Genomic DNA, 26,289 nt, shown 5'->3' with positions numbered 1-26,289 from the left:
TATGATTAAATGTCAGGAATTGTGAAACTGAGTTTAAATGTATTTGGTAAAGGTGTATGTAAACCTCCGACTTCAACTGTACATGCTGTTAGTTCTGGTTGTAATCTGGTTCAAAACTACTAAAGATAAATGCTCTTAGTTCTGCTTCAAAACTAGATGCAAATCACTTATTCCTTATTCTTTATCTCCGACTGGGTGGAGGGAATTAGTGAAACTCTAAACATCAAATAATTTCAGTATGACGAGGCCTAGTTTCCCCCAACCCAGAAGACCAGCCAAGCTAGCCTGCTTAAACCAGACTGAAAGCTGTGGCTCACCACTGTTTCAGTTTAAACACAGCTAAATCAGTTTGGATTCCAGGCTACCAGGCAGCCAATGTCCAAATGAAAGCAATGCTTTATGTTTGCGTTCTGGGGAGAGAACGGACTCCGTGAAGATATCAAACGGAACACTGGAACAATGGAGCTTTGTGCGCGGCTGGCCATTTTACCAGGCTAGGCTGCTGTTTACTTACTTCTGTGTTTTCAAGCAAACAGAGAGGGGATGATGCACTAGCAGCATACCCGACCTTGGTTCAGTTACTATTGGAAATCTTTCAAATCATTTAAGCATTTTCTCTAGTCTAGCTTACCATGGAGTGACAGATGTGTGTGATTTGCTGTTTTGGACATTTCTATTGGTCCATTTAAGCCAGGAAGCTTTTAAATAATTTGTATATTATTTGAACCCAGCTCTACAGCATACTGAGATCATTCATAACCCACCGACAGCAGGGGACATCACAGACAGGCAGCACAACTGACCCATCCCTAAGTCTAATCACAGTGCACTAACGCAATATGTTTATGTATCCCTGCATTTTGTGTTCTATTTGTTTAGGGATTGATGTTGTCTTGGCATAGAATGCAGCACATTCATGTTTTTCATCCTCCCACTGGTCCCTTTGTCTGTCTGTTGTTGGTTTAATGATTGATACATTGCATTGTTTGTTTAGAAAATGCTTCTATTGAAGCACTACTCGGTATACCAGCGAATCACTGCAGCGTTTCAGACTAAAGGGCACAACACCAATATAATCCAGCTGGGATTTGATCAGACAAACCCTCTCATCTAACGGGGCGGCAGGTAGCCTGGTGGTTAGAGCGTTGGACTAGTAACCGAAAGGTTGCAAGATCGAATCTCCAGGCTCACAAGTTTAAAAAATAAAAATAAAAAATCTGTCCTTCTGCCCCTGAACAAGGCAGCTAACCCACTGTTCCTAGGCCGACATCGAAAATAAGAATTTGTTCGTAACTGACTTGCCTAGTTAAATAAAGATAAAATAAACTAAATAATGTCCATGGATATAACTGTTAGGCCAAAGAGCTTTTTAGACTGAATGTCAAATGTAACAGCTTTTTAGAAATGCCTTCTCAGTCTCATCATAAACTATGTTTTTAGCAGCTAATGGCAATCTCTAATAAATACAAATTCTACCTTAACTCTCATCTGGAAGAGAGGCCTGTTTTGTAGCCAATTTACACCAGTGGGTTCAATAAATCAAATGTTACTTAACTTTACTTAACCTCCTTCCCATATCCCTAGGTGACAACATCCTGGCGGTACTGAAGCACCTGGTGATGTCTGAGGAGCTGGCGGACTCGTCGGAGTATCGTCATGGCAACATGGTGTTCTTTGACCTGCTTGGCATGGTGGTGGTGGCGTACCCGGCCCGCGTTGGTACCATCATCAACTACATGACTGCCATGGCAACCTTCCTCTACCTATTTAAGAAGTGCTCCCATCCCAGTAATGTGGGTAAGTGACATCATGAGCATAGATTGCGACTTGACCCAGATTGCGATTTATAATGGACTGGTTTTGGATGGCGCAAACAACAACACCAATTGTGTGAAGGCGGGGAGTATTGTCAAATTTTGTCATGAACAAATGCATCGAAGAGTACAGTAAATGTAAAAGACACACAAAATCAACAGTGTAATGTTGGGATTCAGTTTTGTCAGGTATCCTCAACTTTGGTCTAATAATTTTCCCATAATCTCCAAATAGTTCCCTTTTTCATTCCTACCATGGTTATGCTTTTCATATTTCTTCTGTAAGAAACATTTCTATTTAGCCCTATCCATATAGGCCAATCCCCACGAGTGTAAAGGGTTTATGTGTTTGAGCAGAGCAGGATGGGTTTGGTAATGTGGGGGACCTTTATTGGATATTTTCCTCCAAAGTGTGTCAAAGGATTAATGACTATCTGTGTACAGCAGAGTTGGGGTAAATTCCATTTGAATTCAGGAAGTAAACTGACATTCTAATTCTAATGTACATTTTCCTCATTGGCTTTCTACAGGGGAAAATATAATTACAGTTTACTTCCTGAATTGACCCCGTCCCTGACTAGCTGCGTACTGTATGTCCCTCTCTCTTTCCTAGGAGGTCGTTACATCAAGGAGCTGGCCTATGCCACAGCGGTGGTCATCCTCAGCTGGTTGGTCACTCTGCTGACAGTGCTCATCATAGCCTTGGTTGTGTCGCTGACAGGACGATCCATGTTCTGGTATTAACACTTGAAACACACATTTTCTTCAGGAAATGTACATTTTCTAGTTTATTCAGACAACGTTTATTTCACCATTTAGACATAAATAACAAATGTCCAGAGTATAACAAGAGAAGATGTATGGAAGTAAATGTATCCAATCAATCTTCTTCCTGTGTGTTTATATTGGATCGCCCCTACCACACACTTTAGAGGACAACTTCATTATTTAAACAATGTAGAATATTGTCATTACTTATAGAAGTATAAGTCATATCATTTTGCATAAATATAGTTTTTTTTTCTCTCCGTTGTCTTCTAGGTACAATGACTTCTATACATGCATCTTTATGTACGGTTCTGCTGCCACTGGGACGATGGTCCTGATCCACACACTGGCCAAGAACCTCTACTACGGGGTGAGCTGCGTGTGTTTGTGTTAGTGGTGCATGGGTCAGTTGTTTGTTCACCCGCAACTGCTAATAACCCATCCACAACCACCCGACTATATGTAAAAAATGTGACAATCTGAGGCCCACACCTAAACCTCTAGCTGTAGGCTAGTCCGAGACGGCAGAACCATTTTTCTGAATGGGGGTGCAGGATGTTTTTTTTGTTGTTGACTGATTTAGATATGTTTCTGCTTATAATTTCCAACATTTTGGTAGACTATTTGTTAGTAAACGTGTCTATAATTAGATACATGAAGCTTCTCTTCTGTCATACAGTGCATCAGGGAAAGTATTTAGACCCCTTTCCTTTTCCACATTCTAAGATGCTACAGCCTTATTCCACAGTTGACAGTGCATGTCAGAGCAAAAACCAAGCAATGAGGTTGAAGGAATTGCCCAATCCGAGACAGGATTGTGTCGAGGCACAGATCTGGGGAAGGGTACCAAGAACACAGTGGCCTCCATCCTTCTTAAATGGAGTTTGGAACCAGCAAGATTCTTTCTAGAGCTGGCCGCCCAGCCAAACTGAGCAATCGGGGGAGAAGGGCCTTGGTCAGGGAGGTGACCAAGAACCCGATGGTCACTCTGATAGAGCTCCAGAGTTCCTCTGTGGAGATAGGAGAACCTTCCAGAAGGACAACCATCTCTGCAGCACTCCACCAATCAGGCCTTTATGGTAGTGGCCAGATTGAAGTCACTCTTCAGTAAAAGGAACATGACAGCCCACTTGGAGTTTGCCAACAGGCATCTAAATAACTCTCAGACCACGAGAAACAAGATTCTCTGGTCTGATGAAACCAAGATTGAAATCTTTGGCCTGAATGCCAAGCGTCACGTCTGGAGGTAACCTGGCACCATCCCTACGGTGAATCATGCTGTGGGGATGTTTTTCAGTGGCAGGGACTGGGAGACTAGTCAGGATCGAGGGAAAGATGAACGGAGCAAAGTACAGAGAGATCCTTGATGAAAACCTGCTCCAAAGTGCTCATGACTGGTCGCGAAGGTTCACCTTCCAACAGGACAACAATGCAGGAGTGGCTTCGGGACAAGTTTCTGAATGTCCTTGAGTGGCCAAGCCAGAGCTTTGACTTGAACCTGATCAAACATCTTTGGAGAGACCTGAAAATAGCTATGCAGCGACGCTCCCCATCCAACCTGACAGAGCTTGAGAGGATCTGCAGAGAAGAATGGGAGAAATTCCCCAAATACAGGTGTAGCGTCATACCCAAGAAAACTTGAGGCTGTAATCGCTGCCAAAGGTGCTTCAACAAAGTACTGAGTTAAGGGTCTGAATACTTATGTAATTGTAATATTTCTAAATATCTGTTTTTGCTTTGTCATTATGGGGTATTGTGTGTAGATTGATGAGGGGGAAAAACAATGTAATCAATTTTAGAATAAGGCTGTAACGTAACAAAATGTGGAAAAAGTCAAGAGGTCTGAATACTTTCCAATTGGACTGTAATGTCTATGGATTCAGTATGTTGCCCTAGGACAGCTATTATCAAACTGGGGTATGTGCAATGCTGTCGGGGGTACGCCAAATAAAAATGTGATAAACATTTTCAAACAGTCCATTTAGATTTTCCAACGGGGCTATACATTTGGGTGATGTTTTATTCTCGCCTGAGTAGCCTCGTTTCACTGCCAAAAATAAAATGAAACCATCTAGTGTTCAGCGAAATAACAACACAATATCAAAAGGAACATATACCATTTAATAAGAAGGGTCTAGAAGCGTCTTATATGGTGAGCTACTGAGTGGCTAGGACAGGCAAGCCCCATACTATTGTAGAGAACTTAATTCTTCCTGCTGCTGCGGATATGGCTGGGACAATGCTGGGCCCAAAAGGCCCCAAAAACTATACAGACAATGTCTTCATCAAACAACACTGTTTCAGAACTTTCACAACGCATCAGACATGGCAGGAGATGTTTTGAAACAATTACTGCTTTGCATACAAGCCAGTGAATTCTATGCGTTACAGCTGGATGGGTCACCAGACTGGCACAGCTCCTGGTATATGTCTGTTATGTTTATGGGTGGTCAATTAAGAAAGACTTCCTCTTCTGGAAACCAGGACAACAGGAGAAGATATTTTTTAAGTACTGAACAGCTTTGTGACATCAAATGGACTTTGGTGGTCATGATGTGTTGGTATCTGTACTGATGGCACAAAAGCCATGACAGGGAGACATAGTGGAGTGGTAACGCGCGTGCAAGCAGTTGCTCCCGACGCTACTTGGGTACACTGCAGCATCCACCGAGAGGCTCTTGCTGCCAAGGGAATGACTGACAGCTTGAAAGATGTGTTGGATGCTACAGTGACAATGGTTACCTTTGTTAAAGCAAGGCCCCTGAACTCTTGTGCATTTTCTGCATTATGCAATGATATGGGCAGCGACCATGTATTGCTTTTACAACATATAGAAGTGCGCTGGTTATCAAGGGACAAACTATTGACACAATTTTTTTAGAATTGAGAGACGAGCTTAAAGTTTTCTTTACTGATCATCATTTTCACTTGTCTGACCGCTTTGCATGATGATGAGTTTCTCACACGACTGGCCTATCTGGGTGATGGTTTTTCTCGCCTGAATGATCTGAATCTAGGATTACAGGGACTCTCCACAGCTATATACAATATACGGGACAAAATTAAGGCTATGATTAAGAAGTTGGAGCTCCTCTCTGTCTGCAATAACAAGGACAACACACAGGTCTTTCCATCGTTGTATAATTTTTGGGTGCAAATGAACTCAAGCTTACGGACAATGTCAAATGTGATACAGCAAAGCACCTGAATGAGTTGGGTGCGCAATTACTCAGGTACTTTCCCGAAACAGACAACACAAACAACTGGATTCATTATTCCTTTTCATGCTCTGCCTCCAGTCCACTTACCGATATCTGAACAAGAGAGCCTCATCGAAATTGCAATAAGCGGTTCTGTGAAAATTGAATTGAATACGGAAGCCACTGCCAGATTTCTGGATTGGGCTGCGCTCAGAGTATCCTGTCTTGGCAAATCGCGCTGTTAAGACTGTGTGTGTGTGTGTGTGTGTGTGTGTGTGTGTGTGCCAGGCTTACAATGATGGCAAAAAACAACATTTGACAGTGCGCTGACCCTGGTGCTATTTGACAGAACGCAGCTGGTTGTTGAATGTTTGAAGGGGTACGGGACTATAAAACGTTTGGGAACCACTGCCCTAAAAGACTAAATAAACCCGTGCTCACCATAAATCGATAGAATGAACACTTCAATAGTTGATTAGTTGACATTGGTAAAGTTCTCTGTCATTTCTGCTTCTTTCTCAGAGCAAAGACGTTTAGGGATCGGGGAGGAAGTGCAATAGCAAAAGAAAGGAATGATTTTCTTTGCTAAGTTTCTGAAGGACATGAGTTTAACGGGTTGTAAGGAAATAGAAAGCTGTGTAAACGAGCCAACATGTTTCTGATTAGATTTCAGTTCAGCTTGGATGCATATTTAATGTGGTTTAAGTACTATCAGTGTTTATGATGCTGATAAATATAGCACCTCTACAGACGGTATCAAACTGACCATTCACATTCTCTCAAGATGCTGAAAGAAATGAATCATATTTCTCCACTCCTGTTCCCCAGTCAAAATGTAGCCTACAGTTGGTGTATAATTTTAGTGCAAGAAATGTTTAATTCTGCAGGAGTTAATGTTAAGGCAATGTGAGAGGTTATAGACCTACAGTCAGAGTCCAGATTTCAGTTTCCATTTTACCCATCTGAACAGCAGGCTACAGTTCCCTTGACCTGTCATTGGCCTATTTGAAGTCCGATCTTGTGACTGTTGAATTTGTACAGCGCCTCACAATCACCACACAACACTGTTATCATCCTCTTGTGCCACTTCACCAAATATTTCCCAAACATGACTTTCTGGTCCTCCCTTCTCTTTATTTTCAACTCTACATTTCACAGCTTTTCTCTTTATTGAAGTAAACTCCGACATCGTCCTTTTTGTCTTCGTGGATCGACAGTAACCTTTTCTGCCCGTTCCCAGGCATGTGGCCTATTTGGCGGTAGTACAGTTAGACCCGAAAGCTTCAGCACTAATACCAGATAGTCTGAAAGAAAAACCTCAGTGTAGCCTATAGATGCAGTTGACCGGGAAGTTCATGAGCAGATGAGCTCCTGAATCTTTCAGAATTATTCTACAAAATATAGATTTAGAGTTTAGATTTTTTTTATTTTTACAAGGATATATACATGATACTACCCTCCACAACCTAACCTTAATTCCAAATGCAAACTCACAGCCTCGTTTTGGACAAAATTCTCACTGCTAATGTTTGTTACTGCTATCCAGCAAACTTTCTGAAAACCCAACAACCAGCGATAGAAGCACAACAGAAACCCAACCTGGAACTGATGAAGTAATGTTCAGTCTGAAGCTACTTCTAAAGCCTAGAAGGAAAATAACATTACAATCATCTCCAGATATTTTACTTTATAAAGGCTGAATGCTAAATTAAAAGGCTACCAAGCTTGCTAGGAAAGAACCGATCCTGCTGCAACTTCAATTTGCACTAAAGTGTGAAGTGAGAGGTGTGAAAGTCCTTCAGCCCAACTATGGCAGCAGAGTTCCTCCACCAACCAAATTTTGTCCCCATGCTCCATGCATTCCCCCCTTGCAGAGGTCACCACAGTACAGTATCCCTTGGATATAAAAAATGAGAAAGATTACAAAGAGAAGCTCCCCATGGACAATCCAGAGACACTTTTTGCTGACTGCTACAAAAATAGGAAAGAAAGCAACTTAATCTTCTACACAGACCATCCCTGGGCATTGCACACTGCTATAAGAGTATAGCACCCTCCTTCAAGAGAGAGAGTATTGGCAGAGGGTGGAAGATCAGAATCCTGAAAACAAGGACCCTGAGACAACCTATTCAATCTGTACAACAATGGAACAGTGGAGTCCACAGACTTCCACAGAAGAGCACGGCAGGAGAAGCTCTCTCTCTTGAAGACGACTACCCCACTCCAAGCTAGTCTGATCACACCTCTTCAAACTGTCCTGCAGACGAGGAGAGTCACCCCCATAGTCGAGAGGGATACATTCAGAGATGGTGAGCTAGTCCACACACACCAGACAGCACAGAATCACAAAACAGACCAGCACAACCACACACCCCTCCCCCAACAGGACCTGAAGGGCTGAAGGTGGAGATAAATGACTGTCTGTGAGAGCTGGCTGCACTCTGGTCTGAGGTGAGAGAACTTGAGGAAATAGAGGAACACACAGCCCAGCTAACAGCACTGCAGGAAGAGGTGAGAACTGAGATGCGACAATGAAGAACTCATAGGAGCTAGCTGTTCTCCCCCCAGGGAAGTCAACAGAACAGCCCACTTCTGCCCCCGCCCATGTCCCCCGCCCCTACAGCAAGGACCTCAACATGGCAGCAGCACATGCCCAGACCTTGAGTAGAGAAACAGGTCCAACCTCCACTAATATACCCACCCAAGCCCCATCCTGCGACCCAAGAGGCATGCACCAGACACCCAGCATGCTCTGCTCACACCTAATGGTCCGGGCCTAAACCACACAAATAGCAACACTAGACACTATGGAACACAAAGCTTTTACTATCTCATCCTGGAATATACAAGGTCTGAGGTGATCTGCCTTTGGCCTAAAGAGCAGGAACCCAGACTTCACCATAGAAATCAGAAATACAGACATTGTCATTCTACAAGAAACATGGTATAGAGGAGAGGGACCCACTGGTTGCCCTCTAGGTTACAGAGAGCTGGTAGTCCCATCCACCAAACTACCAGGTGTGAAACAGGGATGACACTCAGTGATTATATATGACAGCGAGGATTACACAGTCCAAGGAGGGGAGTGTGGCTGCAAAATGCTCTTTTCCCAGAATGCGTTTTGTGCCTCCAATTTGTGCACATTCATTGTGTCATAACTTCGTTGTGCGAATTGTTTGCGTATATATAAATTCCCCATTACATATATCACCAGTAGTACATTTACTGTTAAATGTATTCCTATAATTTCTAATCTACAATGTTAATTTCTGTTAATGCATTCAACATATTATTCCAATCTTTTGCCGTTCTCATTGTCAGAGTGGACACATTGTTTGCAGAACCCACAACCTATGCTGCTATACTTGTGAGAAACAAGTTTTTGTTTATTTCATTCCATTTATGAGTTTTGTCAATTTAGTCATAGTCTTTTATTGGAGTGCTCCTGCCAATGTTGAGTAAGGATGCACACCTGATTACACATAGGACAATAGGCTACCTGGCCTGCGTGCCAATGTTGAGTAAGGATGCACACCTGATTACACATAGGACAATAGGCTACCTGGCCTGCGTGCAAATGTTGAGTAAGGATGCACACCTGATTACACATAGGACAATAGGCTACCTGGCCTGCGTGCAAATGTTGAGTAAGGATGCACACCTGATTACACATAGGACAATAGGCTACCTGGCCTGCGTGCCAATGTTGAGTAAGGATGCACACCTGATTACACATAGGACAATAGGCTACCTGGCCTGCGTGCCAATGTTGAGTAAGGATGCACACCTGATTACACATAGGACAATAGGCTACCTGGCCTGCGTGCAAATGTTGAGTAAGGATGCACACCTGATTACACATAGGACAATAGGCTACCTGGCCTGCGTGCAAATGTTGAGTAAGGATGCACACCTGATTACACATAGGACAATAGGCTACCTGGCCTGCGTGCAAATGTTGAGTAAGGATGCACACCTGATTACACATAGGACAATAGGCTACCTGGCCTGCGTGCAAATGTTGAGTAAGGATGCACACCTGATTACACATAGGACAATAGGCTACCTGGCCTGCGTGCAAATGTTGAGTAAGGATGCACACCTGATTACACATAGGACAATAGGCTACCTGGCCTGCGTGCCAATGTTGAGTAAGGATGCACACCTGATTACACATAGGACAATAGGCTACCTGGCCTGCGTGCAAATGTTGAGTAAGGATGCACACCTGATTACACATAGGACAATAGGCTACCTGGCCTGCGTGCAAATGTTGGCATATAAGTGTGCCCATTGGGGATCTGATTGGCATAACGCACCACCACTAATGAGCTGTGGAGCTTCTTAAAGTAATGTTTTCTTCACCTCAAACAGCAGGCAAACAAAGTCTGTGTTAACATCCATTGAGAATGACAATAGTTCATCAATGTATTTGAAAAATCTTTCCAGCTCCGTCCCTTCCGATAACAATTCAGTGTGAAAGGGGAAAAAAAGTCATGCTCTGATTCCGTGAAACATAAAATAGGCCTACCTGATTATGCAAATAGCCTACAGCGGTGTCTGTCCTGAGCTCACTGGTGTGGAGAAACTCTGAGGGCCCAGAGTATTTTATACAATGTTGCAAGTTAGCTAGCTCAAGCTTCAGCTGGACCCAAGTTAATAGTTGATACAATGTTTCAAGTTCATTGCAGACAGGCTATGCACAAACAGTGTGATTTATAGAGTATTTATTTTCAGGATATTTTTCTACCTGCAGGCAGCAATGTTTTTATTTGTTGGCTTTATAAGCTACTTTTTACATAGCTGGCAATGGCAATAGAAGGTACTTTGTAGGTTTGTATCATTTTCATTTAGATTTGGATAGAACATTTACAATACGAAGACGTTATTATAAATTAAATGAAACTGTTCCATGAAAATGTGCACATGAAAACCATAACTGGCATGCAGATCGGTAGAAATGGTAAGATAAATTGGCATTCAACATGAGAAAGGTTGCTGACTCTTCGTGTAGCCTTTTACCGGCAACTTCAGGAGAGTAGTGGCAGAATCTGTGAAAGCCAGCAGGAGGAAGATGGTCGGGTTTAAGTTGTTATCTTCCCTAGATCTCTGACTCCCTCTTGAGTCATTTGTGTTTTATTTAATCAAACAGTGAGCTTAAAGCATCAGACAATCTTAATGCATACAGTGCATTCGGAAAGTATTCAGACCCCTTGACCTTTTCCACATTTTGTTACTTTACAGCCCTTTTCTAAAATGGGTAAAGGGATGTTTCTTTCTCTCATCAATCTACACACAATACCCCATAATGACAAAGCAAAAAAATGGTTTTTAGAAATTTTAGCACAGAAATACCTTATTGACATAAGTATTCAGAACCTTCGCTATGAGACTCCACATTGAGCTCAGGTGCTTTGATGTCATTAAAACACATAGGGTGTATGTACCTAGTTATGGAAAATAACAAGTCAAATTCTACCAATCAATTAGTCGAAAGAACAGATTACTTTCTGTCGACCAATATTAATTATTTTGTCGGGGACAGCCCTACTCGATACTGCAGCGATTTTTATTTTCATTTTTTATTTTTACCACAATGTGAAGCCTTGCCTGTTAGAAACCTCAGAAACTCACACAGTCATATGACTGAAAAAGTTCTACCACCCAGACGCTTTGAAAAGCTTGTAACAGATATTATTCTGAAACTATTCAGTTCAGCCCTACAGGTTTAAAACAGCATGTGTATGTTGTGCTTTCAACAGACTTGTGTCAATAGTGCTATAGTCCTATGCCCAGCCTAGCCACGTTTATACAGACTCCGCTTTTGTTTCTGTCATTGACCTCTCTGTTCTGTCTGTAACCACGCTGGGTTATTTTGGTAGTGTCCTGGGTGCATTTGTGCCACGGGTGTGGACAATATATTTTAATATGCACACTGGCATACCATACCACTTGGAATGAAGCAATGTATTGGGCATGTATTGTCAGTTCTATATTAGCCTGCATATTGGGATGTAGCCAATGGTTTATGCCAGTGCTCTATGGTAGGTAGTGGTGCTGTAGCAGGCTAGCCTTTGCTTCCTACAGAGACACTGAGTGGCAGAGCTCCAGGCCTGGACACTGAGTGGCAGAGCTCCAGGCCTGGACACTGAGTGGCAGAGCTCCAGGCCTGGACACTGAGTGGCAGAGCTCCAGGCCTGGACACTGAGTGGCAGAGCTCCAGGCCTGGACACTGAGTGGCAGAGCTCCAGGCCTGGACACTGAGTGGCAGAGCTCCAGGCCTGGACACTGAGTGGCAGAGCTCCAGGCCTGGACACTGAGTGGCAGAGCTCCAGGCCTGGACACTGAGTGGCAGAGCTCCAGGCCTGGACACTGAGTGGCAGAGCTCCAGGCCTGGACACTGAGTGGCAGAGCTCCAGGCCTGGACACTGAGTGGCAGAGCTCCAGGCCTGGACACTGAGTGGCAGAGCTCCAGGCCTGGACACTGAGTGAGCTCAGGCCTGGACACTGAGTGGCAGAGCTCCAGGCCTGGACAGAGCTCCAGGCCTGGACACTGAGTGGCAGAGCTCCAGGCCTGGACACTGAGTGGCAGAGCTCCAGGCCTGGACACTGAGTGGCAGAGCTCCAGGCCTGGACACTGAGTGGCAGAGCTCCAGGCCTGGACACTGAGTGGCAGAGCTCCAGGCCTGGACACTGAGTGGCAGAGCTCCAGGCCTGGACACTGAGTGGCAGAGCTCCAGGCCTGGACACTGAGACACTGAGTGGCGCCAGTCTCCACTGTTGTAGTTGAAGGCAGTAGTTCATACTTCACTACAGTGCCAGGGTAAACGTACAGAGGATATTAAGAGGTAGATTAAACAACATTCTCCTCCATGATCAGAGTCAGAATTGTGTGATTCAGGCACAGTACTGGTGATAATGGAGTGGTTTTAAACTCTGTGAATGAGACCTTTGTTGGTATTCACACATCACTAAGTGGTGCCGGGAGAGAGAGAGAAGTAGAGGGAGAGAAACAGAGAAGTAGAGGGAAGAGCGAAAGGCAGAGTCCTGGCCATTCGCCTGTGGGATGTCAGGGTGGGTCTATCTGGGCTGAAGTTCACTCTCTCTCCATGGTTCTCACATGGTCTGTGTAAGGCAGCTCAATAAAACATGCATAAAAACCAATCTGACTGAATTTTATGTTGACTATGCAGCCAAGTAACCATGAGAGAAAAACATTTTGATAGACCTTGGTGTTGATATAACAATTAAATGGATAAGCCTATTTTGGGGGAATGGATGACGGTCTGTCTGCCCTTATTGACCCCTGTCTGTCTGAGTGTTCCTCTTGCATACTGTATCAATACACCAGTGACAGGGATTGTTCCTTGCTGACCTGGTCTGTTTTGTCGTCCTCCTGCAGGGTGTACGTCGTCTGGAGCTGGGGGAGCTCTACTTTGACGTGAGCCTGCTGCTGTGGTGCGGTGCCCTAGTCTACCTCACAGCTAACGACCTCTGCTCTGCCTATGTCCCCATGCTGATGGTGGCCTTCCCTCTGACCACCAAGCTGCTCCTCGCCAGGGAGTTTAAACTCAGAGGTGAGGAGAGAATAGATGGATAGATTTGGATAGTATTCAGACACCTTGAGTTTTTACACATTTTGTTACGTTACAGCCTTATTTGAAAATGTATTCAATACATTTTCCCCTCAATCTACACACAATACCCCATAATGAAGAAGCAAAAACATGTTTTTAGACATTTTAGCAAATTTATAAGCTTTTTTATACCTTATTTACATAAGTATTCAGACCCTTTGCTATGAGACTCGAAATTGAGCTCCGGTGCATCCTGTTTCAATTGATCATCATTGAGATGTTTCTCCAACTTGATTAGAGCCCACCTGTGGTAAATCCAATTCATTGGACATGATTTGGAAAGGCACACACCTGTCTATATGTAAGGTCCCACAGTTGACAGTGCATGTCAGAGCAAATACCAAGCCATGATGTTGAAGGAATTGTCCGTAGAGCTCTGAGACAGGATTGTGTCGAGGCACAGATGTGGGAAAGGCTACCAAGAACAGGGGCCTCCATCATGGCCTCCATAATTCTTTAAATGTAAGAAGTTTAGAACCACCAAGAGTCTTCCAAGAGCTGACTGCCTGGCCAAACTGAGCAATTGGGGGAGAAGGGCCTTAGTCAGGGAGGTGACCAAGAACCCGATGGTCACTCTGACAGAGCTCCAGAGTTCCTCTGTGGAGATGGGAGAAACTTTCAGAAGGACAACCATCTCTGCAGCACTCCACCAATCAGGCCTTTATGGTAGAGTGGTCAGACGGAAGCCACTCTTCAGTAAAAGGCACATACTTGGAGTTTGCCAAAAGGCACCTAAAGGACTCTTAGATCATGAGAAACAAGATTATCTGGTCTGATGAAACCAAGATTGAACTCTTTGGCCTGAATGCCAAGCTTCACGTCTGGAGGAAACCTGGCACCATCCCTATGGTGAAGCATGGTGGTGGCACCATCATGCTCTTGGGAGGTTTTTCAGTGGCAGGGACTGCGAGGCAAAGATGAGCAGAGCAAAGTACAAAGAGATCCTTGATGAAAACCTGCTTCAGAGCGCTCAGGAGGTTTACCTTCCAACAGGAGAATGACCCTAAGCACACAGCCAACACAACACAGGAGTGGCTTCAGGACAAGTCTCTGAATGTCCATGTGGCCCCAACCAGAGCCCAAATTTCAATCCGATCGAACATCTCTGGAGAGACCTGAAAATAGCTGTGCAGCGACACTCCCCATCCAACCTGACAGAGCTTGAGAGGATCTGCAGAGAAGAATGGGAGAAACTCTCCAAATACAGTTGTACTTGTAGTGCCATACCCAATAAGACTCTAGGCTTTAATCCCTGCCAAAGGTTCTTCAACAAAGTACTGAGTAAAGGGTCTGAATAAATATGTGATTTTAAAGTTTTTAAATGTTTTATAAATATGCAAACATTTCTAAAAAACTGTTTTTGCTTTGTCATTATGGGGTATTATGTGTAATTTGATGAGGGGGAAGAAACAATTTAATCAATTTTAGAATAAGGCTGTAAAATGTGGAAAAAGTCAAGAGGTCTGAACACTTTCCGAATGCACTGTAGATCGATAGATAAGTTGCTTCCCATAAGGAGATTCCTTTTCATGAACAACAAATGGATACAGCTTATTGGGTAGACGTGGATACTGTTCAATGCTCCCATTGTTGTTATTATTAAGTGTGATGTTTCAATCAGAAGGTAGTCAGGTCATTTTCACAGCTCAGCAGCAACAACGATACATTGATGTATCACATGATTAGTTTTGAATTGAAAGGGTTTTATATTGATCTCTTATTTGTTTGGTGCAGGTGAAGTACTCTGTTCTCTACCAGCTGGGTCTGGGTTAGTTAATGTATCTCTCCTGTGTCTCCAGGTGCATCGGTGAAGTACTCTGTTCTCTACCAGCTGGGTCTGGGTTAGTTAATGTATCTCTCCTGTGTCTCCAGGTGCATCGGTGAAGTACTCTGTTCTCTACCAGCTGGGTCTGGGTTAGTTAATGTATCTCTCCTGTGTCTCCAGGTGCATCGGTGAAGTACTCTGTTCTCTACCAGCTGGGTTCTGGGTTAGTTAATGTATCTCTCCTGTGTCTCCAGGTGCATCGGTGAAGTACTCTGTTCTCTACCAGCTGGGTTCTGGGTTAGTTAATGTATCTCTCCTGTGTCTCCAGGTGCATCGGTGAAGTACTCTGTTCTCTACCAGCTGGGTTCTGGGTTAGTTAATGTATCTCTCCTGTGTCTCCAGGAGCTGGGTTCTGGGTTGCATCTCTCCTGTGTCTCCAGGTGCATCGGTGAAGTACTCTGTTCTCTACCAGCTGGGTTCTGGGTTAGTTAATGTATCTCTCCTGTGTCTCCAGGTGCATCGGTGAAGTACTCTGTTCTCTACCAGCTGGGTTCTGGGTTAGTTAATGTATCTCTCCTGTGTCTCCAGGTGCATCGGTGAAGTACTCTGTTCTCTACCAGCTGGGTCTGGGTTAGTTAATGTATCTCTCCTGTGTCTCCAGGTGCATCGGTGAAGTACTCTGTTCTCTACCAGCTGGGTCTGGGTTAGTTAATGTATCTCTCCTGTGTCTCCAGGTGCATCGGTGAAGTACTCTGTTCTCTACCAGCTGGGTCTGGGTTAGTTAATGTATCTCTCCTGTGTCTCCAGGTGCATCGGTGAAGTACTCTGTTCTCTACCAGTTAATGTATCTCTCCTGTGTCTCCAGGTGCATCGGTGAAGTACTCTGTTCTCTACCAGCTGGGTCTGGGTTAGTTAATGTATCTCTCCTGTGTCTCCAGGTGCATCGGTGAGTACTCTGTTCTCTACCAGCTGGGTCTGGGTTAGTTAATGTATCTCTCCTGTGTCTCCAGGTGCATCGGTGAAGTACTCTGTTCTCTACCAGCTGGGTCTGGGTTAGTTAATGTATCTCTCCTGTGTCTCCAGGTGCATCGGTGAAGTACTCTGTTCTCTACCAGCTGGGTCTGGGTTAGTTAATGTATCTCTCCTGTGTCTCCAGGTGCATCGGTGAAGTACTCTGTTCTCTACCAGCTGGGTCTGGGTTAGTTAATGTATCTCTCCTGTGTCTCCAGGTGCATCGGTGAAGTACTCTGTTCTCTACCAGCTGGGTCTGGGTTAGTTAATGTATCTCTCCTGTGTCTCCAGGTGCATCGGTGAAGTACTCTGTTCTCTACCAGCTGGGTCTGGGTTAGTTAATGTATCTCTCCTGTGTCTCCAGGTGCATCGGTGAAGTACTCTGTTCTCTACCAGCTGGGTCTGGTGTCTCCAGGTTAATGTATCTACCAGCTGGGTCCTGTTAATGTATCTCTCCTGTGTCTCCAGGTGCATCGGTGAAGTACTCTGTTCTCTACCAGCTGGGTCTGGGTTAGTTAATGTATCTCTCCTGTGTCTCCAGGTGCATCGGTGAAGTACTCTGTTCTCTACCAGCTGGGTCTGGGTTAGTTAATGTATCTCTCCTGTGTCTCCAGGTGCATCGGTGAAGTACTCTGTTCTCTACCAGCTGGGTCTGGGTTAGTTAATGTATCTCTCCTGTGTCTCCAGGTGCATCGGTGAAGTACTCTGTTCTCTACCAGCTGGGTCTGGGTTAGTTAATGTATCTCTCCTGTGTCTCCAGGTGCATCGGTGAAGTACTCTGTTCTCTACCAGCTGGGTCTGGGTTAGTTAATGTATCTCTCCTGTGTCTCCAGGTGCATCGGTGAAGTACTCTGTTCTCTACCAGCTGGGTCTGGGTTAGTTAATGTATCTCTCCTGTGTCTCCAGGTGCATCGGTGAAGTACTCTGTTCTCTACCAGCTGGGTCTGGGTTAGTTAATGTATCTCTCCTGTGTCTCCAGGTGCATCGGTGAAGTACTCTGTTCTCTACCAGCTGGGTCTGGGTTAGTTAATGTATCTCTCCTGTGTCTCCAGGTGCATCGGTGAAGTACTCTGTTCTCTACCAGCTGGGTCTGGGTTAGTTAATGTATCTCTCCTGTGTCTCCAGGTGCATCGGTGAAGTACTCTGTTCTCTACCAGCTGGGTCTGGGTTAGTTAATGTATCTCTCCTGTGTCTCCAGGTGCATCGGTGAAGTACTCTGTTCTCTACCAGCTGGGTCTCTGTTCTCCTACCAGCTGGGTCTGGGTTAGTTAATGTATCTCTCCTGTGTCTCCAGGTGCATCGGTGAAGTACTCTGTTCTCTACCAGCTGGGTCTGGGTTAGTTAATGTATCTCTCCTGTGTCTCCAGGTGCATCGGTGAAGTACTCTGTTCTCTACCAGCTGGGTCTGGGTTAGTTAATGTATCTCTCCTGTGTCTCCAGGTGCATCGGTGAAGTACTCTGTTCTCTACCAGCTGGGTCTGGGTTAGTTAATGTATCTCTCCTGTGTCTCCAGGTGCATCGGTGAAGTACTCTGTTCTCTACCAGCTGGGTCTGGGTTAGTTAATGTATCTCTCCTGTGTCTCCAGGTGCATCGGTGAAGTACTCTGTTCTCTACCAGCTGGGTCTGGGTTAGTTAATGTATCTCTCCTGTGTCTCCAGGTGCATCGGTGAAGTACTCTGTTCTCTACCAGCTGGGTCTGGGTTAGTTAATGTATCTCTCCTGTGTCTCCAGGTGCATCGGTGAAGTACTCTGTTCTCTACCAGCTGGGTCTGGGTTAGTTAATGTATCTCTCCTGTGTCTCCAGGTGCATCGGTGAAGTACTCTGTTCTCTACCAGCTGGGTCTGGTGTCTCCAGGTTAATGTTCTCTACCAGCTGGGTTCTGGGTTAGTTAATGTATCTCCTGTGTCTCCAGGTGCATCGGTGAAGTACTCTGTTCTCTACCAGCTGGGTCTGGGTTAGTTAATGTATCTCTCCTGTGTCTCCAGGTGCATCGGTGAAGTACTCTGTTCTCTACCAGCTGGGTCTGGGTTAGTTAATGTATCTCTCCTGTGTCTCCAGGTGCATCGGTGAAGTACTCTGTTCTCTACCAGCTGGGTCTGGGTTAGTTAATGTATCTCTCCTGTGTCTCCAGGTGCATCGGTGAAGTACTCTGTTCTCTACCAGCTGGGTCTGGGTTAGTTAATGTATCTCTCCTGTGTCTCCAGGTGCATCGGTGAAGTACTCTGTTCTCTACCAGCTGGGTCTGGGTTAGTTAATGTATCTCTCCTGTGTCTCCAGGTGCATCGGTGAAGTACTCTGTTCTCTACCAGCTGGGTCTGGGTTAGTTAATGTATCTCTCCTGTGTCTCCAGGTGCATCGGTGAAGTACTCTGTTCTCTACCAGCTGGGTCTGGGTTAGTTAATGTATCTCTCCTGTGTCTCCAGGTGCATCGGTGAAGTACTCTGTTCTCTACCAGCTGGGTCTGGGTTAGTTAATGTATCTCTCCTGTGTCTCCAGGTGCATCGGTGAAGTACTCTGTTCTCTACCAGCTGGGTCTGGGTTAGTTAATGTATCTCTCCTGTGTCTCCAGGTGCATCGGTGAAGTACTCTGTTCTCTACCAGCTGGGTCTGGGTTAGTTAATGTATCTCTCCTGTGTCTCCAGGTGCATCGGTGAAGTACTCTGTTCTCTACCAGCTGGGTCTGGGTTAGTTAATGTATCTCTCCTGTGTCTCCAGGTGCATCGGTGAAGTACTCTGTTCTCTACCAGCTGGGTCTGGGTTAGTTAATGTATCTCTCCTGTGTCTCCAGGTGCATCGGTGAAGTACTCTGTTCTCTACCAGCTGGGTCTGGGTTAGTTAATGTATCTCTCCTGTGTCTCCAGGTGCATCGGTGAAGTACTCTGTTCTCTACCAGCTGGGTCTGGGTTAGTTAATGTTCCTGTGTCTCCAGGTGCCAGCTGCTGGGTTCTGGGTTAGTTAATGTATCTCTCCTGTGTCTCCAGGTGCATCGGTGAAGTACTCTGTTCTCTACCAGCTGGGTCTGGGTTAGTTAATGTATCTCTCCTGTGTCTCCAGGTGCATCGGTGAAGTACTCTGTTCTCTACCAGCTGGGTCTGGGTTAGTTAATGTATCTCTCCTGTGTCTCCAGGTGCATCGGTGAAGTACTCTGTTCTCTACCAGCTGGGTCTGGGTTAGTTAATGTATCTCTCCTGTGTCTCCAGGTGCATCGGTGAAGTACTCTGTTCTCTACCAGCTGGGTCTGGGTTAGTTAATGTATCTCTCCTGTGTCTCCAGGTGCATCGGTGAAGTACTCTGTTCTCTACCAGCTGGGTCTGGGTTAGTTAATGTATCTCTCCTGTGTCTCCAGGTGCATCGGTGAAGTACTCTGTTCTCTACCAGCTGGGTCTGGGTTAGTTAATGTATCTTTCCTGTGTCTCCAGGTGCATCGGTGAAGTACTCTGTTCTCTACCAGCTGGGTTCTCTACCAGCTGGGTTAGTTAATGTATCTCTCCTGTGTCTCCAGGTGCATCGGTGAAGTACTCTGTTCTCTACCAGCTGGGTCTGGGTTAGTTAATGTATCTCTCCTGTGTCTCCAGGTGCATCGGTGAAGTACTCTGTTCTCTACCAGCTGGGTCTGGGTTAGTTAATGTATCTCTCCTGTGTCTCCAGGTGCATCGGTGAAGTACTCTGTTCTCTACCAGCTGGGTCTGGGTTAGTTAATGTATCTCTCCTGTGTCTCCAGGTGCATCGGTGAAGTACTCTGTTCTCTACCAGCTGGGTCTGGCTCTGCCCTATGTCCACTTCATGTTCCTGATCTGGGTAGTGTTTGAGATCTTCACGCCCATCCTGGGGCGCAGCGGCACAGAGATCCCCCCTGACGTGGTCCTGGCCACCCTCGTCACCCTCGCCACACTCTTCCTCTCCTCCTTCTTTGTGAGTAGAGTAGAACCATGGTTAATACTAGCTAGCTTTCCAAAAGAGGGAAGAGGACAGGAACGTGTTCCTGACTGTAGTCGTTGTGGAAATAACATTCCCATAGAAACCTTTGGAAGCGCCAGCATCGCAATATTTATTACAATACAATACAAACCAGGTCAGCAGCAACTCCCTTCTCCATCATGGAATGGAGGATATTAGGCAGAAAGATGAAATATCATATCAGCTGATGACTTTAAACAGCTTTGAGTGATCTGATGTGTGTTTTGATTCTCCCCCCAGCTCCACTTCATCTACTTGGCTAGGTCTACTAAGTGGCTGTTGGCAGGTCTGGGAACAGTGTTCAATGTGTTTCTGGTGCTGGTGTTGTGTGGAATGTTCTTCCCCTATACAGCAGACCCCTCGAGCCCACGCCCCAAACGGGTCTTTCTTCAGGTGAGACCATCTGACACACACCTCAAACGGTTCTAGTCCCGAGACCATCTCAGGCACTTTCTGCTTAGACGCACACACACCTGACAACATTGAATAAACGATCATCTGATGCATTGGGCTTAGTGTGTTTATCTCAATGAATTAAATAAAGACCTTATATTACAATGAGAACCTGTCTTTCTGCCTGCTCCACCGAGAACATTTTTATTTATCCAGGACTTAAGAACAAACACACTCTTATTTCAAATGAACAACTGTGTGTCAATGTTGACTGAGTCTTTGTCTGTACTTTTGAAACAACTCCCTCCTCGGGTGTTCTACCATGAGTTGCTGAATATCTTTTCACCTTTTCTCTCTTGTCTTCCTGTCAGCACACCACTCGTACCTTTCATGGTCTGGATGGCCAGGTGAAGAGCAGAGACTCAGGTCTGTGGATCAACAGCTTTGACTACACTGGCATGCAGCACATCACGCCTATCATACCAGAGATCAACGACACTATCAGGACCAGCTGTCAGGAGGACAGGCCTTTCTGTGGCTACCCCTGGTTCCTACCTGTCAAGTTCCTTGTCAAGTGAGTCATACCCATAGAACTAGGAATTAGAATACGTAGTATACAGTGTATTCAGACCCCTTTACATTTTCCACATTTTGTTACGTTACAACCTTATTCTAAAATACCCCATAATGGCAAAATAAACAACATATCACATTTACACATTTAAGTATTCAGACCCTTTACTCAGTACTTTGTTGAAGCACCTTTGGCAGCGATTACAGTCTCGAGTCTTCTTGGGTATGATGCTACAAGCTTGACACACCTGTATTTGGAGAGTTTCTCCCATTCTTCTCTGCAGATCCTCTCAAGCTCTGTCAGGTTGGATGGGGAGTGTCGCTGCACAGCTATTTTCAGGTCTCTCCAGAGATGTTCGATCGGGTTCAAGTCCAGGCTCTGGCTGGGCCACTCAAGGACATTCAGAGACTTGTCCCGAAGACACTACTGTGTTGTCTTGGCTGTGTGCTTCGGGTCGTTGTCCTGTTGAAAGGTGAACCTTCATCCCAGTCTGAGGCTCTGGAGCAGGTTTTCATCAAGGATCTCTTTGTACTTTGCTCCGTTCATCTTTCCCTCAATCCTGACTAGTCTCCTCGTCCCTGCCACTGAAAAACATCCCCACAGCATGATGCTGCCACCACCATGCTTCACCGTAGGGATGGTGCCAGGTTTCCTCCAGACGTGAAGCTTGGTTTTCAATCTTGGTTTCATCAGACCAGAGAATCATGTTTCTCATGGTCAGAGTCCTTTAGGTGACTTTTGGCAAACTCCAAGCATGTGCCTTTTACTGAAGAGTGGCTTCCGTCTGACCACTCTACCGTAAAGGCCTGATTGGTGGAGTGTTGCAGAGATGGTCGTCCTTCTGGAGCTCTGTCAATGTGACCATCAGGTTTTTGGTCACCTCCCTGACCAAGGCCCTTCTCCCCCGATTGCTCAGTTTGGCCGTGCGGTCAGCTCTTGGAGGTTCTAAACTTCTTCAATTTAAAGGATGATGTGGACCTTCAATGATGCAGACATTTTTTGGTAACCTTCCCAGATCTGTGCCTCGACACAATCCTGTCTCGGAGCTCTACAGACAGTTCCTTTGACCTCATGGCTTGGTTTTTGCTCTGACATGCACTGTCATATGTGGCACCATTTATATAGAAAGGTGTGTGCCTTTCCAAATCATGTCCAATCAAGTTGTAGAAACATCTTAAGGATGATCAATAGAAATAAGGTGCACCTGAGCTCAATTTCGAGTCTCATAGCAAAGTATTTCTATATTTTATCTTTTATAAATTTAGGGAAAAAAGCTATTTAATCCATTTTAGAATAAGGCTGTAACAAAATGTGGGAAAAGTCTAGGTGTCTGAATACACTGTATACTAATTTAATAGGATCTCTACGGTCACACATGCGTAATTAAATAACACTTATTATTATATTGTATCTCAAAGGGGTTCAAAATGTGTTGTCTATGGCAACAAAATGCTGACATATTTGGTTGTGTTTCATAAAGGAAAAACTCTTTGACTGTGTCATGCACATACCATATATTTATTAAACATGTCTGGCAGGTATCGACTGGTTTAGCAAAATAACGGCATTGTGTCAATTTCCTTGTTTTCAGGAAGAACTGGTACCTCCCAGCCCCTGAAGTCTTTCCCAAGTCTCCCATCGAGTTTCAGGTCCTTTCTAAAGAACAGACAAAATGGGGCACAGTGAAGATTACATTTGAAGTCAAAGGTGAGATTACATGAACATTGAACACATGGTATTTTTAAAAAAAAATTTAACCTTTATTTAACGAGGCAAGTCAGTTAAAAACTAATTCTTATTTTACAATGACGACCCTTCATCCTCTACAGGGCCTTCAGAACGTATTCCCACCCCTTGACTTCTCCCACCTCTTGTTTCAGCCTGAATTTAAATTGAGATGGCTTGTCACTGGCCTACACACAATTCCCCATAATGTCAATGTGGAATTATGTTTTTCTAAATGTTTACTGAATTATTAAAAATTAAAAGCTATAATGTCTTGAGTCAATAAGTATTCAACCCCTTTGTTAAGGCAAGCCTAAATAAGCACAGGAGTAAAAAGGTGCTTAACAAGTCATGTAATAAGTTGCACAGACTCTCTCTGTGCAATAATAGCATTTAACATGATTTTTAAATGAATACCCCATCTCTGTACACCAAGCATACAATTACAGGATCTGTAAGGTCCCTCAGTCGAGCAGTGAATAACATTTTTTTTAAATAATAATGGGCAAATGTTGCACAATCCAGGTGTGTAAAGCTCTTAGACTTCCAAAGGTGATTCTAACATGTATTGACTCAGGGGGTTGACTACATATCTAATCAGGATTATAATAAATAAATAAATAAATATATATATATTTTTTTTAAATATTTTTTTACAAATGTTAGAATTGTTTTTTTCACTGACAGTGTTTTGAGTAGATCATTGACAGAAAAATGACAATTAGTAACACAACAAAATATGGAAAAAGTCAAGGAGTGTGAATACTTTCTGAAGGCACTATAGGGTCCATTACTCCAATCCTCTATCACTACCTGCTGTAGGATCCAATCCTCTATCACTACCTGCTGTAGGATCCAATCCTCTATCACTACCTGCTGTAGGATCCGTTACTCTAATCCTCTATCACTACCTGCTGTAGGATCCAATCCTCTATCACTACCTGCTGTAGGATCCAATCCTCTATCACTACCTGCTGTAGGATCCAATCCTCTATCACTACCTGCTGTAGGATCCAATCCTCTATCACTACCTGCTGTAGGATCCAATCCTCTATCACTACCTGCTGTAGGGTCCATTAATCCAATCCTCTATCACTACCTGCTGTAGGATCCGTTACTCTAATCCTTGTCCCTCTCTCCAAATGTTGTGTGAGAAAAGGCAGTGTCTAGGAACCATAGTTTGTGACATGCATTGTGTGTGACTATGTCCGTCCCCCAGGTCCCAGCCACATGTCCCTCTACCTGAGACCCCACCAAGGGGCCTCTCTGTCCAGCTGGTCGTTTGGGGATGGTGTTCCCCAGTACCACCTTGCTGGAGAGTACTTTATATTCTACTCCCACGGCCTGGATGCCCCCGCCTGGAACTTCTGGTTCGAAATACAGGTACAGAATATTAGGGATTTAGGATTCCAAACAGGCAAAGCTGGTTGGGATAATGTCATGACATCAGTTTTACCTGCTGGGTTAGCACCTTAATTAACACATTCCTTTTTTTTCATTGCAAGCTTGGATTTAATGCACAGTGTACTTTCAAAAGCTTCAGAAGAATTTGTGCACGAGCCTTTGGAGGAATGCTTGTCTTTGTGGACAGTGTCTTTGTGGACAGTGTCTTTGTGGACAGTGTGTCTTTGTGGACAGTGTGTCTTTGTGGACAGTGTCTTTGTGGACAGTGTCTGTGTGTGTACAGTGTCTGTGTGTGTATAGTGTCTGTGTGTACAGTGTCTGTGTGTGTATAGTGTCTGTGTGTGTATAGTGTCTGTGTGTGTATAGTGTCTGTGTGTGTATAGTGTCTGTGTGTGTATAGTGTCTGTGTGTGTATAGTGTCTGTGTGTGTATAGTGTCTGTGTGTGTATAGTGTCTGTGTGTGTATAGTGTCTGTGTGTGTATAGTGTCTGTGTATAGTGTCTGTGTATAGTGTCTGTGTACAGTGTGTTTGTGTACTAGGGTTGTGCTGAGTACTCGGACAAAACAAGTATCGTAATAGATATGGAGAATTTTGACTTAAATGTAAATGTAATGATTGGTAAAAGTATTTTTCAGCTGCCAGAACACATCTCTTTCACTCTGAACAACTATTGGCTAGTTCTTTTGTCTGTAAAGAAACAGGCGGGGTATCAGTTGAACCTGCTGCAATGATTGGATTAGAACAAGCCGCTATCATCTCCCCAGACAGATGCGGCCCTGTTTCACTCAGTCACTTGTCTCAGGGCACAAGTCGCTATTCATTGTTGTTTAATCTAGTTATTTCCTGGTCTACTTTGCTGAGGCCATTATGGTTGTTTTAGTCTGTTGACTTGGCGTTGTTTAGTAGGACTACTCGGTCTGTAATGATTCCATTGCTTTACGACGTCTGTTATGTCGTGCATGCTTGTATGCTTGCTGTTATGTCTTCTCACCCCAGGCATATTTCCCGAGTGACAACAAATGTTGTGGCATCATTTCCTAGAATTCTATACATATTGCCATGGAGCTGAGAGGAAATGTGCAGTTTTAAAGCTAATTTCCTGCAATTTCCCATGGCTTATGCTATCTGAGTGACTCGAACACAACACAATCAATGGGGGCTCCATACTCCGTCTGTGTTCGATAGAATGTTGCTACCCCAAAATTACCTTTTTCAAACAACTTTCTTGTTGACTGCATGTTTTAGTCAAATACAAAATTCAATTGAAGAAAAGTACATATCTAAAGATGACTTTTCAACATTGCCTGATTCTCGCTAATAATATTGTAAAGCAACCCTCATGCCCCATTTCATGACGGTGCTATCCACGTGTGTGCTAGCCTCGAGCTAGCTACCGACCGCAACATTAGCTAGCTAGCCAAGACTAACTATACAAACAGATTGTACAGCTACAAGTAGTGCTTACCTCTGTGATGAAATGTTTTCCACACACATAGCTACGTGTACTTGGACACCGGGTCCCCACAATTCCCTGACTCTCCCACGCCGAATAGCCTGAAGCCACAGGGCTCTGCCCACAGGCTCTATTTCCCTATGTGGGAGCAGAGCAAAACTAGAGTTTTGGGGATTTTTGACCTGGTTTGAAGTACATTGCAGTTTTTCGATTTCTGTATGATTTAAAAATCAACGAAGAAGTTGGCTCTTTTTCAGGGGAATCAATTGGAAAGACTGATTGGTGGGCGTGGTCTAGGGGATCTTATGACGTGAATATCGACTGGGAGTATGCATGACATTTTTTATTTCAGATTCTCCCTGGCTGTCTAGTTTTTATTTTGGTGGTTGTTAGTTCTCAAAGATGATCTTATTTAAAAAATGTTGGTCAATTATATTTTCTACTTACTTGGTTTTAGTCTTTGGTTTACACTGAAAATGAAATAAATCATTTGTTGGAGTGGCGGCAACGATTTGGGAATATAGGGGAAACGCTGTCTATATATGATTGTGTGTTTTAATATGTATACATATATTTCTCCTCTCC

At 44.4% G+C, this 26,289-nt stretch overlaps 1 protein-coding gene and 2 long non-coding RNA genes across 4 annotated transcripts in view; 1 reads left to right on the top strand and 2 right to left on the bottom strand.

Moving 5' to 3' along the window:
• LOC118391560 (endoplasmic reticulum metallopeptidase 1-like) overlaps window positions 1-26,289 on the top strand; it is a 55,602-nt gene that overhangs the window by 25,637 nt on the left and 3,676 nt on the right. The window contains exons 7-15 of the mRNA XM_035783058.2: window positions 1,585-1,797; window positions 2,428-2,551; window positions 2,856-2,952; window positions 13,185-13,359; window positions 19,919-20,109; window positions 20,395-20,547; window positions 20,919-21,121; window positions 22,713-22,828; window positions 24,066-24,229. Of these exons, the coding sequence (XP_035638951.1) occupies window positions 1,585-1,797; window positions 2,428-2,551; window positions 2,856-2,952; window positions 13,185-13,359; window positions 19,919-20,109; window positions 20,395-20,547; window positions 20,919-21,121; window positions 22,713-22,828; window positions 24,066-24,229 (1,436 nt within the window). The remainder of the gene's footprint in view (window positions 1-1,584; window positions 1,798-2,427; window positions 2,552-2,855; window positions 2,953-13,184; window positions 13,360-19,918; window positions 20,110-20,394; window positions 20,548-20,918; window positions 21,122-22,712; window positions 22,829-24,065; window positions 24,230-26,289) is intronic.
• Window positions 9,317-10,054, bottom strand: LOC127906405 (uncharacterized). Its single transcript, XR_008061238.1, has 3 exons — window positions 9,975-10,054; window positions 9,597-9,911; window positions 9,317-9,470 (listed from the first exon to the last, which is right to left on the bottom strand). It is a non-coding gene; the product is annotated as an uncharacterized LOC127906405 (long non-coding RNA).
• LOC118391561 (uncharacterized) lies at window positions 22,621-26,278 on the bottom strand. 2 transcript variants are annotated; one of them, XR_008061237.1, is made up of 3 exons: window positions 25,717-26,278; window positions 23,758-24,213; window positions 22,621-23,719 (listed from the first exon to the last, which is right to left on the bottom strand). It is a non-coding gene; the product is annotated as an uncharacterized LOC118391561 (long non-coding RNA). The 2 variants fall into 2 exon arrangements; XR_008061236.1 differs by having other exon boundaries at window positions 22,621-24,213.

This window comes from Oncorhynchus keta, chromosome 12 (assembly GCF_023373465.1).
Source record: "Oncorhynchus keta strain PuntledgeMale-10-30-2019 chromosome 12, Oket_V2, whole genome shotgun sequence".
NCBI classification, from domain to species: Eukaryota; Metazoa; Chordata; class Actinopteri; order Salmoniformes; family Salmonidae; genus Oncorhynchus; species Oncorhynchus keta.
The sequence above is the reverse complement of the archived record's forward strand: the minus strand, read 5'-3'. Positions and strand labels throughout refer to the sequence as shown.